At 39.8% G+C, this 15,955-nt stretch overlaps 1 protein-coding gene across 1 annotated transcript; it reads left to right on the top strand.

Moving 5' to 3' along the window:
* Positions 1–8,488: 8,488 nt before the first annotated feature.
* rx1 (retinal homeobox gene 1) lies at positions 8,489–14,264 on the top strand (the record flags this gene model as incomplete). Its single annotated transcript, XM_083940095.1, has 3 exons — positions 8,489–8,798; positions 12,153–12,406; positions 13,776–14,264. The coding sequence occupies 3 exons, from the start codon at positions 8,489–8,491 to the stop codon at positions 14,262–14,264; spliced, it is 1,053 nt and encodes a 350-aa protein (XP_083796221.1).
* Between the last annotated feature and the right edge of the window lie 1,691 nt (positions 14,265–15,955).

Raw genomic sequence — 15,955 nt, 5'->3', positions numbered from 1 at the left:
ACGAGGTTGCGGTTGCGGCTGCGGCTGACGGACAGGTAACAGACACTGTGTTGGTGTGATGGCCTGGTGGAGTTCCAGCTGGAGGCTTTTAACCTGGGACGTGACAATCATTCTGTAACACTGGTCATCGTGTGATGCTGATGAGAACGGGTTTGACGGTTGGAGCAGAAACTACATTTTGCTTTAGTAGATCTGAGAAAAGCAAAACTGCCGACCGTGGCAGCATCTCTGGAGGCCAGTGTGGGTCCAATGCCATGAAACTTTGTACAGGCATTCATGGTCCCCAGAGGATCAATCCTAAAGACTTTGGTGAGCTCCTGAATTTTCCTCCAGCACAACCAACGGGATGACAAGTGGATTCAAACATGCACCTTCCTTTAAATGACACCAAACTAATAGTACATTTTAAATTACACATTTAGGGCTGCTTGGTTATGACACAAATCAGAATCACAATTATTTGGGTCAAAATTGAGATTTAAGAAAATTAACAATTACTCTCTGACTTTGGAAACATGCATTTACCAAACTATTTGTCCGTCTCTTTAACTGTGGATTTTCTTTAAATATGATTAAAGAGAAATAAATAATATTTTATATACATATATAGATAAAATATAATTTATTCTCTTATTTTATTTATATATATATATATATGATACATATACACACATATTTTAATAGATATTATAAACATAATAAAATATAATTTAAAAAAAAATTAGATCACAATAAAAAACTATGTTGTAACATTAGTGCACTTTAAACATATACTCTACTAAACATATTTTTTTAAATAATAAAAATAAATAAATTGGACCAAAATAAATCAGATCTGACGTTATTCCACATATTTCTGTCAGTAGCTCAGTGAAAACAGGTGAAACGGCTCCGCTGTATAGAAAAAGGGTGCACCGTATTTAAAACACAACACACAATGAATGAAACAGATTGCAGCACAATAATCGTTTAATTAATAAATTAATATGGTCCCCCAGCTCTACATTAACATTAGTTTGAAGAGGGAATGAATAAATGTGTACTCCAGAAACACTGAAGTTTAAATCATATGTTTGAATGTCAGTGCTGTCAGTCAGGTCGAAGCAGCTGGGTTTAGATTCTGTTTATTGGCGAATAAATAAAAAGACACCTGCACCATCAAAGATCTGCAGTTTTGCATGAAGAGCAAACACGTATTTGTATTTTGCGTCAGGGAGGGGCGCTGAAAAAGATTAAACATACACATAGGAATAAAAAAAGATGAAAAGGGTATTTCCTGTGTTTAATCACAGATCGGCCAAATCTGCTTGTATCCCAAAATGAATGCTCAACACTACGACATGGACTCAGGGAAAAATATTTAATGTTATTGCTGGTTTACGGTGAGAGAAGAATTTATGTATACTTTATAATAATGACAATGATAAACAGTGTTACAGGGTGAAAACATAACAATATTAAGAGCAATAGCACTGTAAAAAAATGGCCAAATAACATAAAACACAGTAATAAAACATAATTAAAATGAAAACAAATGGCGTGTTGAGGAAGACAGAAGGATCCCAGGAAGGCGAGACGTTCAAAGTGCGTTCATCCTGATCTCCTCAGAAAGTCTGCTTACCACATAATACTTACTTTATAAAGAAAAGAGGTTCATATGCAGCAGATACTCCGTAGGCCTTTTGTTAATTCAGTAGTTTTTTGACCTTTAAAGATTAATTTGACTTTTTCAGATTAGTTATTTTAATTTATTATTTTTGGAAACCAATCTCCATACTAGCTATTTCTGACCCTCGCGCTCCAGCAGTCGGCGTACTTGGAGCTTGATTCACTTGATTCAACTTTATTTCATAAGACTAAATTTATAAGGAAAAATGTGTTTATTACTACTTTCTCTTCCCTATTTATGAGGATTTTGAGATTACGAGAGTGACTTTGTGTTATCCACCGTGATCCACACAGTTACGTATTCTATTTATCAATTTATCTGTGATTGTCAGCTGTTTTTTTTGTTTTTTTTAATGAAAATGTTCATCTTTCTGAGGAGACTACTATACTTTCAGTTCAAAAAGACCAAATTAATAATGTTATTTGATTTAAGTCTACGTAAGCCTGGTATTTGTCTTTGTCCCAGGAGACGGACCTCAAATTGAGGTTGGATCCTCCATCTCTTGCTTTCGTACAGTGCGAGCGAGGATCCTCCGTGATTTGTTCAATCTGCTCTGTGTTTCCCTGAAGCTCTCTAATGGGATGAGCAGCAATCTTCTGGACAAGGATTTATAAAGGAACCAAATGTAAACATAATAATAAAAAAGATGATAAAAGATGTGCTGTGTTTGATGGCAGATGAGTGATGAGAGAAGGAAGTGTGTATTTTCATATTGAGACCAGCTTTTATCCTGGTCTCAATATGTTAATGAATGAGTTCTCAAGATGTTTTCTCAGAGGGTCGAACGTGCGCTTTCTAAGATGTTAAAGTGCTGACTTTCAGATTCAGTTTTAGGGTGTTTACATGTGACCAGCAGGCGACCAGTCTGGTCTCAGATGCCTCTGCCTTTATAGTTTATTCACATATTCCAGACTCCAAATGCAAATGTCACAGTGTAACGCTGCTGTCACACTGTTAATGCCTCACAGGCCTGCAGCCTATTTACCCTGCACAGCTCAGACTTTCTTGCACAAGAATCGTGCGACCACATGTCATATAAACATAAACCATGTAACTTAAAAAACACTTAAATGTTGCACGGTGGCATTTAGTTGCATTGAACTGCGTCTTTTTGACAAGTCGCACTTTGTTTGTTGTATGTTTGTATGTTTTTTTCCGTGTTTTCAGCTGTATTTCATTTAAGCATTAATCTTCTATAGCGCTTATGTTTCTTTATTTCATTTGAAACTGGCTTCCTGCTCACAGCGAACAAACATAATAAATAATTGTGAACATGATTGCGTTTGTTGAACGTTAACAGCAGTTAACGATTGCACTTGAATATAAAATGTGGTTTATCAAATTTACATCTAAATTTTTATTGAACTTATAATAGCATAATTATTGTAGGAATTATCCATGTTTTTTTTTTAATCTGGGTTTAGTTTTCAGTTGTGGTGGTGCTTCAAAGGGTCTTAGGTCAAAAGTAAAGGTGCTTGCTCATAAGCTAATACGTGAGTTAAGATGCTTTTCGAAGAAAACGTCTGAGCTATCTGCTCATTCCAAGAATGGGGCTTCCCTTAGCTGCAGAAATTACCTATAGCCCGTCCAAATAAAGACCCCACCCTGTACAACCAGACTGTTCGGTGCCCTTTTACCTGTTATCCTTCTGTTCGCCATGACTACCATTTCACTCACGTAGTCCTTTAGAAACACCTCTAGCTGCTGGTGTCTGCTGGCTGAATCCAAATTTAAGAACAAGAAGACTTAAAAAGAAAGTTTCCCTTATTTATGAACAAAAGTTAAAAAAAAGAAATTTCTACCCATATTCTCTCTTATGATTGCTGTGTCTCTCGCTATGATGGTCCTCAGCTGAGGGGACCTGACTAGCTTTAAAGCGTATCGTACATTAATGTAAGGGTACAACTTTAAGCATTGTCGTGATAATGATCCTAGTGTGTAGTGAATCAAAACTGGAACCGTATGCTTCTGAGCTTCTCAATTCCTTTGATCGCTGCCAGCATGTTTTTCTGACGGCTGCTCATGCAAAACAAAAGCATCAAACTCGTGCATCTACACTGCTGGAAACTTGCAGCAACGCCGAGATGAAGAAACGGTCCAAGTGTGGTGTTATAATAACGTTAGCGCCACGGGAGGAGGCAGCAGATTTCTTCTTTGGAAAACCTGAAAACCTAAATAAAAAGAAAGCTGAAGTCCATCTACACTGTGTCCAGGCTCATAGATAGTTAAATAGATGTGTAGATAGTGAAAATCTGTGTAGGACTACTTTTTTCACACAGAAGATTGATCTTGCAGGAATCAATAAGGGAAAAGATAAACGATCGAAACCGATCAGTAGAGTCGTTACCCACCTGATCGATCCACACCCTGCAGGGGACGGTTTTCTGTATCCTGTCCCGCCTGCTCCTGCTGGATTTCTCACCACGATTAAATAATTTCATCCCCATTAAAGTAAGCTGGAGTACTAGATTACACTAATGAACTAAATTAAAAATTTAACTAATCTTTTTTAGACGTGATAGTTAATAGGAATTAACAGGGCCCCACCTTGAACGCTGTATCCATTTCTCTTTTCACATCCATGGACGTGACTAGAAGGCCAAAGTGGACGTAAGCCATAGAAACAGAATGAGTCGAAAGGACATTGAACTGTTTTCAGTTAGCATTTGGGGAATGGGGATTGTTGCTCGCCTGGAGGAGAGCGGAGGCAGCACGCTCATTTTCTGTCGAATGAACGCATGGGGGAACTGGTTAGTTTGCTAATTCCCCAATGCTTTAATGCTACACAAGTTACGGAAAGTGAGACGAACAAATGTCCTTTCATCTGGTGAGTATGTGGATAAAGCTTTAAAGATATAATCTGTAAGATTTTCATCAAGTTAATCATCGGCCAAGTTATTATCTATCAAAGAGTGAGTCAAAACAATGGTGACTGATCATATGACCCGCTAATGATAGTACTTGTACTTGCATTTTGCTGAGTATTTCAATATTCGTGTCTGTGGCGACATTTCCGGGCTAGATGTAAATGAGCCTCCATGTTAGTGACACTGCCTACAGCAGTTGGTCTGTCAGTACACCTGGTCATTGCCGGTTATGCTGCGTTCACATGTAATGAGAAATGAGGAACTTCCAACTTCTGCGTCAGGCTAGTAGTAAGGGCAGAAGTGTGTGTGTGTGTGTGTGTGTGTGTGTGTGTGTGTGTGTGTGGATTTTAGAGGGTAACATATAGGGGACAGACTGGAAGTAGAGAGGAGACTGCGTTTCAATAAAGTTTTCAAAAGAGCAATAAAATAAATAAACACACATAGTGACCATGAACTTGACAAGATGGAGGGCTCTGAAAGAACAGACTCGCCTGCAGTTACATCTTACCGCCAAGGAGGCAGCTAGAAACAAGATATCCCAAATGTTTCTGATCATGGCTTTAAGTTGTCAAATTTGACTGATTTAGCGGCTGCACGTCGGTTCTACGAGGGAAGCATGCGTGAACAAGTTGTCGGCCAATCACAGCAGTGTTCTCTATTTCTGCAGTGTATGCTTTTGCATGACAGAGAACTAGAGAATCACATGAATTCACCTTCGCCATCATCACCCTTTCTCTCCCCCTCCCCTTCCTCCCCCCTGTCGTCTCTCTCCACCTCCTTCAGTAAGCTGACACTGTGCATTTACACGTTAGCTGCTTTTACCTCTAATAGGATCAGGGAGACTTACATTGTCATCTGATAAAACTAAGCAGCTTGATAACGGCACTGCTCCTTCTTAACCTATTTATGTGAAATTACACTAACAGGGAAACAGTGGAAGGACAAGAATCTTTTAACAATGATCAGGGAATGAACTGGTTCCTAAGGCAATCATAACTCCGTAAGCTTAATGGCAGTGATTCACTTTGAAAAAAACAGGCTGGTTGCTCTAATGGGAATAAAAGGTTTTAGCAGCACAGCGTGAGTTTGCACTGACTGTCCCATCAACAGGACCGAGGTAGTGTAGAGGTTAGAGCATTCAGAAATCACTGCAGCATTATCTTTCTTTCTTGCCTGAATGATTTTGCCCAAATTGTTGTTGAGTTTCACTTCATAACCACTGACAAAACTGAAGATGTGGTTTCCTAAAATGGTGATCACAAATGCTTTTACATTGACTATTTGCTCCAATGCCATTTGAAACAGTGTATGTGTGATGAGATGCTGTTTCCTGTGTGAAAATTCTTTTTGTGCAGCTTTTTGAGTCAAAGGTTTTTATCTACAAAGGTATCTCCTGGGAAGAAATAGTAGAAATACAGCAACACTTTTAAAGATCTTTTCCATGACATTTAACACCTCGTTTTCATTCCAAACTTCAGTTTTACACATTGTTAATTTACACAAAACCACTTAAATTAAGTATGTTTATTACGTAATTGAAGTAGTCAACATTGACTTTTGGTTTCACACTGTTCACAAACAACTAGGTGAAGGTGTTTGTTTGACCCATCCATCCAGCTCGTCCTCCTCTCTATTCAGACTTTATGGTATGTATGTTTTTTGTGGTGGTGTTGTTGTTGTTGTATTGAATAAGACATTGTGCACTAGTTGGCACATGTTTTAAGCCAGTACCTTTAGACACAACTGGGGTTTTATTGGTTTTAGCTCGGATGTCTAATCTGTAACAGAGTCAATGTAAAGAGCCTAAGTAAACAACTAAGTTGGTGAATGTAATTGAACAGAGATAGACAAACAAGATGAATGGATTCTGAATTATGGATTCCCTGATTTGAAGAACCCACTTCACATTTTGTTTCTGAGCATTTACCGCTCAAAATCTCGCGCCCACGTGCTCGCACACTCCAGAGCCGCGGCTAAGTACCGGCCAGAGCAGTGAGACTGAACATAGTTGACACACAGGACATTTAATTTAAAACATTTTAAATGCTTTTTTGAATATTGCTAAAATAAGCTTCTGTTTCTTGCTCTTACTTTATTTTTTTATTTTCAAATTTATTTATTTATACCAAGATGTCTGAACCAAGACAGGTCATATTGTAGGAAAGTCACAGAAACTAAGATATAGACATTTAAGACAATATTACTTAGTAATGTCAGTTTTGAATAATAAAATAAACATTATGTTTTTGGTGAGATATTATGCAAAACATTTCTACTATGATTGAATAGGTTATCAACATGACGATGCTGATATAGTAGTTTTAACCCCATGTGTTATCATTTCAAAGTTTCCTTTTCTTTGTTTAGGTCCACGTAAGGGGGGGCTGGGTGTGCTTAGTGAAAACTTTCAGTGGGTCTTTTGTCTTTAAAACAATAAATTTATGAAAGAAAGTCTTGTGCAGGCTTCATTAGCCTGGGCCTCCTGCTGTGGGGGTGAATGAAAATGACATTTAAAACAATTACTTGAGCAGAAACCAGCTGCCAATCACTCTTACAGGGGAAGGATTCCAATTAATAACCCTCTCCTAATCCCCTCGTTTCACCTCCTACGCCCCCTCAGCTTTGTCCACCTCTCCCTCTCTGTCCTCCTCCTCTTCCACTCTCCTCTCTGAGCTGGAGTACATGGCGTCTGAACTCAGTTGTTGAACGCTCTTTGCACCGAGTGGCTTTATTCAGTTGCACTTGAAACAGCGTGTTCTTTCAGGACTGTTTGCTACATAGAGAAGTTATTCAGAGAGATGCAAGGTAAGCAAAGCCAGCTGAGTGACTGCGAGCGGTGCACGTTGCGGATCTGGGAAGAGTGAAGTTAGAGGGTGAGCTGCCAAGAGGAACAGGTGGAGCACCGGCATCAGCAACTTTAACAGCTCAACGTAATTACTTCCAAAAGGTAGGCTCTGCTACTGTCTGCTTTTATACTTTAATACTTTTCACTGACACTGAACTCACCATGCAACTGGATATTTGTGGGTCTAAAAAGATAGTGGTGTGCTCAGTAGGTAAATCTCAGCATGCACTGAACATCCATGCTGGAAAGGTTTTTAATCAAAACACCACATAATCCTGTTCCTCTGTGTGAGCACCTGGAATCTGATCTTTTTCACACATCTGTAGATTTATTTCTACTGCAAAGCAGAGCACAAATAATAAACAAATGAGGAATCAAAATTGTGCACATTTCTTCCAATTGCAATCCAGTCACTTTACTTAACTCACTTAATTAAGTATGTATATTTGTCAGAGTGATTTACTGGGTGTCCCAGATTTGGCCAAAAGGCTCTTTTTCGTCTTTTGCAGACGTATCTTTAAAAGCAAATCCAAATTTAATTTTTTCCTCAGCAACATGCATTATTTTATCCAAACATTATACGACCTATGAATGAATTGCTTCATAGAAACAGTCCAACACTGCAGACATTGCACCTGTAGATATGGAAATGTTTCTCTGATTTGGATCTTTTGGGATTCTTGTTATGAGTTTACAGTATTTTAAGTATTGGGAGGCAACATTATTAGTAGAATGACAAGATATGTGTCAATGGTGTGTCTAATAAAGTATTTTCTTTACTCCAATAGAGGGACTTTGATTTATATAAATCTAGGTTTAGCTATTCATAATCAACACTGTAGGGTCATTAGTGCTGATCATTCCTTAAAAAAAGTTCAAAAAGTATGGATTAAGGAGGAACTTGTGTCATTATTGTGCATCAGCATTCTCCTCAGTACGTACTGTACTTTGTTAAAGGATGGACTTCTTGTGTCTCTGCAGAGGATAAGCTGGTTTAGATAGATGGACAGAGTTGGCTGAGGCCACCAGGTGATCTCTGTCCTGCTACTGTACCTTTAGTCCTTCACTTAAACCCCTTTCCTCTGATTGCAGTGCCCAGACGCACGAATGCATTTATCACTGGATACCATGAGCATGGTGGATGACAGCTGCCTCTCACCCAGCAACTTCCACGAAATGGGCAAAGGTGGGGGTGTCACTGTGGGGGGCCGCGTTCACAGCATCGATGTCATCCTGGGTTTCAGTAAAGACCAGGACCCCCTGCTCAGCCCTACTGGGGCCCCACAACACCATAAAGTGGTCATAGATGTCCTGGCAGAGCCTGGGAGGCAGCAGGAGCCCTCGTCACACCCAACCTACAGCGGGCACCTTTCCTCTCTTAGAAACGGCAGCACAGAGCACCAGCAGCAGTACCATGGTGAGTCAAGCTGCTGCTGATTACATGACCTCCATCCTGCCATGTTTCTATCCCCTTAAAGAGCACTTCACGCCACCTTGTATCAACTTTGTATTGGTTGAGTTGCTTCAGTGCGGCTTCAGAGTTTTTTTATTGAGGATAAAGTTTACGAATCATCTGATCTTTTTCCTCAGAACATACACAAACAGCAGCACCTCTGCTCTGGGAAGGCTGAATAAGTATCAGCGCTGGGTTTAGTGTTTCAGAGATTTGAATTGGATTAGATATAGGATTGATTTTGCTGCACTGAAGTTGGGATATTGACACCTGTGAGCAAACATACGTGTTAAGTTTTCTGGTCACCAACACAGTTTCAGTCTTTCATGGTTCAGACTTATTCGAGAGCCAGAATCAACTTGTGATCTCATGAAAAACTTCAAAGCCTAAATATAAGTTTGCACCATTAGCATTGAAGTTTTTCATAAGGAACTAATCAAACAGCATGTATAACACACAGTGCATGCAAGGACATACTGTATTATTAATGAAACCTATGGCTTTAAAAACTGTTTCACAAATAGCTAAAACATTTCCTATCAAATAAAATGTAATGTTTGCATGTCGACAAGTTTGGAATAATATATGTTTAAGAGAAAGAGGCTACTAATAATCAGAAGCCCTAGTTACTGTAAAGACTGTAAACCGTATGTGTTGGTGCAGCATTTCTGTGCCGTTTGCATGCATGTATAACCACTCACTTGCGGATTCACTGTTACACACAGGGCTGTGTGGGCTGAGATTGAGAGATAAATCACAGGACAAGATGGTGGAGGGGGTTTATGTCCCCAAGCCCAATCCCATCCCCATGTGGAATTCCCCTAATCTTTTCTGTGCAGATTAGATTGTATTGCATTCGAGTGTTATTGTTATCGTTTTGTCTCAGAATCAAATTCATCACGTTTAATCTGAAGCTATTTTCACATGCAGGATCTGGCAGGTGGTTGGTGCTTCTGTGGCAGAAACAAAAACAACATTTTCCATGGACATGGATATATTTTATACAGAAAAATGAAACGGTTCAAATTCATTCTCTGAATCCTGGCAGACGCTCGTTTTTCGTGATTAACGTACATCAACACCAATGACATCACTCTTTTGTATGCAACTGTCCTGTGAAGTCAGCCCAGTTCCCCCTGAATGAGCAACTTTTCTGTGTTTGGTATCTGTCGGCCCCCTCCTCTCTGAGCTGAGATGTTCTGCTGGCTGATAAACAGTGGGCAGCCTTCAGACCAGTGGCTGTGATGGGCTGACAGGCCAAGAGCTGGTCACTGAACCAGACCTGACCTCTGCCTTTGTCAGAGCCTGGCCTTTGTCATAGCTGCTTAATGAGAGGTGGATAAATGAACCCCTAAAATCCTGGTTTGCCTTTGCCTCTGCTCCCGTTTACCAGTTGAAAGACCACAATGACCCCCCCCCCCCTTTATCTCCATCAACACATCTCTGTCACAGAAACATGCTCACATTTACATTTCTATACTGTCAGTTGTCTTGCTGAAGCAGTGACATGTGGAGAGTGAAGTTTTGGAAAACCTATCAACAATGACACAGAGAAAATGTCAAATATAATCAGAACAATTCATCTTCACACCGACAGTAGTAGTTAATCATAAATTTGTTTTAAATACTGGAAATTACAGCTATAATGTACATTTTTACACTAACAATGTATGAAATGACAATGTGAAAACTGTGGCCGGTATCTAAAGATAAAGAGAATTATAATTCTAACCTTCAGCTCCCTTTGGATTTACGTTAATTTACTGCTTTGTTTTTGGTCACTTTTTTTCTGTGAAAAAGCCCTAAAAACCTGCAGTACACTACCAAACATCAGACAGACACAGTTATCGACTAGGTGGTGAACATAATGAAGCATTTAACAGCTAAAGAGCCAGATATTTCCCTCAGGAGTTGGTGGAGACCTAACACAGAGCTAAAATAGAGTGAATACTGGACTCCACCAGGTGGACACAAACACAAGTCTTGACTCGAATATTCAGCTGTTGGGATTCAGTTTTCAATTTTAAGGTTTTAAATATTTTTTTTGTTATTTTCAAAACCATAGAATAACCACATCTTTAAAAAATAATGCACATGTTGCAGCACAGTGTTTCCATTTCAGCTCAGTGTTAGAGTCTTTACTGCATTTTGCTTTTCTCTCCTCCCTGTGCAGGAGCTGCAGGAGAGATTCCCTATCTTGTTGCTCTCGCTGCCAATATTAGCTGCTCTGTTTTAACAATGTTAGGCTGAAAGAAACGTTCATGCAGGCTAAAATTCACGGCGGTGCTCTGAGCAAATGAAGTCTGCAAGTTGTTAATTTTATACAGTGTAACATTGCACAACTGTGCACTGCCGTCTGTCTCACCTGAAAATTATTTATTTCTGCTTCGATGCCAAATATGCACTTCTTATATGAAATATAAAATATTAAAAATACTTCTACCAGGAAAGTAATTAAAAGTAACTGAAACATTGTCCCAAACAACCTGAATGATGTGCAGTACCTGATTCAGGTCGAGAGTAGCTGCTTCACAAGAGCGACTGATCTAATTGCCAAATCATTATCTTTGTACTTTGCTTAATTCAATTACTTACCAGTTAGACTAATTAATAGTCTTCTCTTGACAGGGTTAAGTTCTTCATTCGTCTCTATTTAATGTTTTCTGCATTATCTGGTGTTGAAAGAGGAGAATTATTATGGAAGATTAGGAATGAAGGGGACGAAGAACAATTGAGAGGAATAATAAAGGAACTTGTTTATAAGTGTTAGGAGGAGAGACAGCTGCAGTAAAAGCCTCGTAGTGTCAGTTAACAGATCGTCAGTGGCTGTTGACAGGACTTGGTTTTCATGTTATTGTAGCTACAACTTTAATCATAATCGTCTATACTGTGAGAAATTACTAAATTGGTGGTTTAATTGGTGAGTCCACTGTCAGTAATAAATACTGTAATATATTATATGTGATAATATGCAATTAACACTGTGGTTTACAGTTCAGTCCATACAAAGAAAGGGAACGCTCTTGTTTTTAAACATCTTTATGAGGACAGTTTTACCAGATCAACACTGGAAACAACTTTTATAAATCCGATTAGGAATGTTTTTGAGCTTCATTGAAGTTCAGGGGATTGCTTGCTTCACTGACCTACAGTAGCCTATTGTCGCAAGTGTTAAACTAATGTCTGTTCAACTGGAAAGTGGTCACTACATTCTTAATTTCAGTTTGCCACTATGCTTTTGTCATATTTGTAACAAATTTTACACTTGTATAAAAAAAAATATACAGTCCTGACTCATTTTTCTCGTGTGCTGAACAGATACCGGCTTATTCACAACCAAGTGTGATGAGGAGCTGAGTGAACTAGGGAAGAGTGTAGAGAGCGATGAGGGCAAGTCTCCAGACCCATGCAAGGACGAGCAGCCCAAGAAGAAGCACAGGCGCAACCGCACCACCTTCACTACCTACCAGCTGCATGAGCTGGAGCGTGCCTTTGAGAAGTCCCACTACCCGGACGTGTACAGCCGGGAGGAGCTTGCCATGAAGGTGAACCTCCCGGAGGTCCGAGTTCAGGTAGGAGGAACCACAACATCACCACATCAGAATCAGAATAAGCTTTATTACCAAGTAGAGTTTCACTTACGAGGAATTTACCTTGGTGTTTGATGCATAAACATATTAAGACGAAGTAAAACATAAAGGCTGAAACAGTCAAGCATAGAATAAAAAATGACAACAAAAAAAATAAAAAATAAAAAGATATGTCTAATATAGCTGTTTTAGAACGCTAAAGCTGCACAGTAGGGCAGCGTGTGCTAACACATGAGTCTATTATAAGAGTCAACTTTACAGACATAATAAAGCCAAATATATTTTGTCTGTACATAAATAAGTATGCATGTTTGTGTTTGTTTTCTTATAGTTTTCTCTTGTGTTGGGCCATATATTACAGCAGTAGAATAATTAGACAGCCACATTACAGGCTGACAGGTAACCTTGAGAGTTAAATTGGCGTGTTTCCAAATGCTGAGCTGCTCTTAAGGAAAGCACAAACATGCCAAAGTTCAGTCAGTACTCAGGTGAGGAGGTGAGGTGAGGAGATCGCACCAGTCATGCAAGCATACTTTCTAGCAGGAAGGTAACAGCAGCAGAAAACCACACTGACACTTTACTAAGCACCAGGTGCACCTAATAAAGTGGCTTGTGAGTGTATATGTATATATCATTCATATATATATAATTAATTTAAAGGAGAGTTCAAGTGTGTTTGTAGGAGATACTTATTGAGGTAACCTACAGTAGATGATGGTGGCGGAAACTCAACAGTAACAGTATCAGTTTAAGTGTCCGCTATTTTCACTGCTTTACCTGGCTGCAATCAGATTGCCCTTTCCTTTGGCACTACATTTTCTCAACGTATTCCTACGCATGTGCGACGCCACAGACCAGCTGTTTGAGTCAGACTTACAGACATGTTTATGGAATACACAAATACTTTACTAAAAAACGATTAGCCATTGACTGTGGAGACAAGAGGATAACTTTATGAGTCAAAGGGCACAGAAGAAGGACTTTTGCAGAGGGAGACTGGAAACTGGAAGATACTGCAGCCATAATATTCTAAATATAGCATATTTAAACTGAGATAGATGATTCTAGGTGTGCCTTTTTGAGGTGGCTAAAATATGCTTACAGCTGCCCCAATCCGCAGCAGTACATTGCTAAGCTTCAGTGTCAGGACACCTGAATGCTTCTCTAAACTGCCCATGTGCTTACCGTCATCTAATGTGGGTAACACACTAATTATCATTAACAACCTCATACCACCTCGCTTCAAAAAAGCCAAACTATGCCTTTAAATGTACACTGTGATCCCTTTCGCTCTCTGAGGAGAATGTAATTTAGGTACACTTCATGAGAACTTGTTTGTTTTGTGCCCCAGGTCTGGTTTCAGAATCGCAGAGCTAAATGGCGCCGGCAGGAAAAAATGGATGCCAGCTCCATGAAGCTCCACGACTCGCCCATGCTTTCCTTCAACCGCCCAGCTCCAGTTCACACTAGCATGGGTCCGATGACCAACTCCCTCCCTTTGGATCCCTGGCTGTCATCTCCCCTGTCCAGCGCCACACCTGTGCACAGCATCCCAGGCTTCATGGGTCCAGCTCAAGGCATCCAGCCCAGCTATCCCAGCCACAGCTTCCTCAACTCCACTCCTCACCCTCACCCTCCTCATCATCATCACTCTCATCCTCATCCGTCCATGGGCCAGGGGATGCAGAGTATGGCTCCTCCTCCCTACCAGTGCACGGCACCGTACCCTGATAAATACCCTCTGGAGGACGTGGACCAGCGCAGCTCTAGTATTGCTGCTCTGAGAATGAAAGCCAAGGAACACATCCAGTCTATGGACAAGACCTGGCATCCCATGTGACTAACAAACCTGGCTGTCCATGTGCATGACTTTGGGAAAGGGAGACCTTGAAGTTGTTTCTTGGGGTTCAGGGTAACAGACGTTGAGTAAAATATTGTTAAATACGGCGTGTGACCTGTCTAATACCTACGGAGAAAAGGAAATGGATTTTGAACTGTGAAAACTGAGAATTTTAGGACATTCTTTGAACTTTTTATTTTTATGTTTCCTCATCTCAAGGACAGGAAGCAGACAAGTGAATGCTATAGTCTTGTTAAATTTTAAACTGCAAATTACCAGACATCTGTTATCCCTCCAATCTAAAAGTGTTTCCTTTGGTGCTCTAAAAGCAAACGTCTTCCTGGTGACTATTGCACCCCCGGAGCACCGTCATTTCTTTGCTTATCAATCAATTTGTTTTGTTTTTTATAACAAACTATAGTAGCTTTACAGGCACACATCCCTTTTGGATGAATGCATAGTTCCATTCATATTCATGAACAGTTTGTGATACAGGCAGGTTTCCATGGGTCAGAAACGTACTTTGAATGCAGATGTGAGAAATGGTAAAAAAAACGTTTCTAATGTCTCAAAGTTTAAATGGAAGCTTGCTTCACAGACAGGGATTTAACTTGAACACATGAAAATCACCTAAATATGGGGATAATTATTGTCCTCATCACTTTACTTTGAACCGTCAAACATTGAAACTGACAGAACATCCTACATTCAGCCATTCGTTCTTTCTTTTTTCACTTTTTTTTTTACCAAGTTTGTATTTTTACTAGTTAATCCAATTGTCTCATATTCATGGGTCAGCTAATCAGATTTTAAGAGGACTTTGATGAAAGTCCAGTCTCAGTTAAATGTGAAAGCAGCTTTTATGAATCACAGTTGCTGTGGACTCATAAAAAAACGTGTTACTATCTTGCAGCTAAACTCCCAATCATAGCATGGTTTGTGTTGCTGTCCAGTTTAGAGAATTGAGCGCGTAGCTTCGATAACCTGTTATGACTGGAGGAAGACGCCAGCCGAGGATCAGTGAGGCATAAATGTCTGCTGTAAAATGTACTTTCCTTTGGTGGGAAAGCGTACTAGAGTCAAAAATGTGATGGCACCTTTAACGTGGACCACAGCTAAGAATATACCAAAAATAATTCTGCACAGTTATAATCGTTTTTTCTGATTTGTGCTGAGATGCTTTAAAGAAGGACGCAGAAAAGAAACAAAGGCAAGTGAGCGGAGTTACCCTCTTTTTTTGCTTGAGTGGCTGTTGGAGAAGAAGACCTGTTGGCAGCTCAGTGTTGGGTGGCTGCGTGTACGTGCAGGGCAGCAGAAAGAGCCCTGTGTGATGCATCACCCCACATAGTTCAGTCTTTGTTCGGCACAATTGATCCAAGTGTATCCTCTTTGTCTGAAATTGAAGGGGCGGAGGGAACGGCCTCGGGCTGCACTAAATAGGCCCTTGTAAAAATTTTGCCATGGAAGTTTTTCTTTTCTTTCTCTATAAAAGGAGGAAAACATGGATTGTAGCTGCTATGATCATTAGTGACACAACGTTGGTCTTTTCCCATCTGTTACAGAGTCAAGCTCTAATCGTCTTAAAGGTAGATCAAACCTAACTGGTTTCATATGAGCAGTGGAGCTAAATAGATTTGCTTCGAGACACCTACAGGTAGCATCTGACATAACTGAATATGCACAGCCAGAAA

The sequence above is a fragment of the Echiichthys vipera genome (genome assembly GCF_963691815.1).
Source record: "Echiichthys vipera genome assembly, chromosome: 3".
Classification (NCBI taxonomy): Eukaryota; Metazoa; Chordata; class Actinopteri; order Perciformes; family Trachinidae; genus Echiichthys; species Echiichthys vipera.
This window is presented reverse-complemented; position numbering and strand designations above follow the sequence as displayed.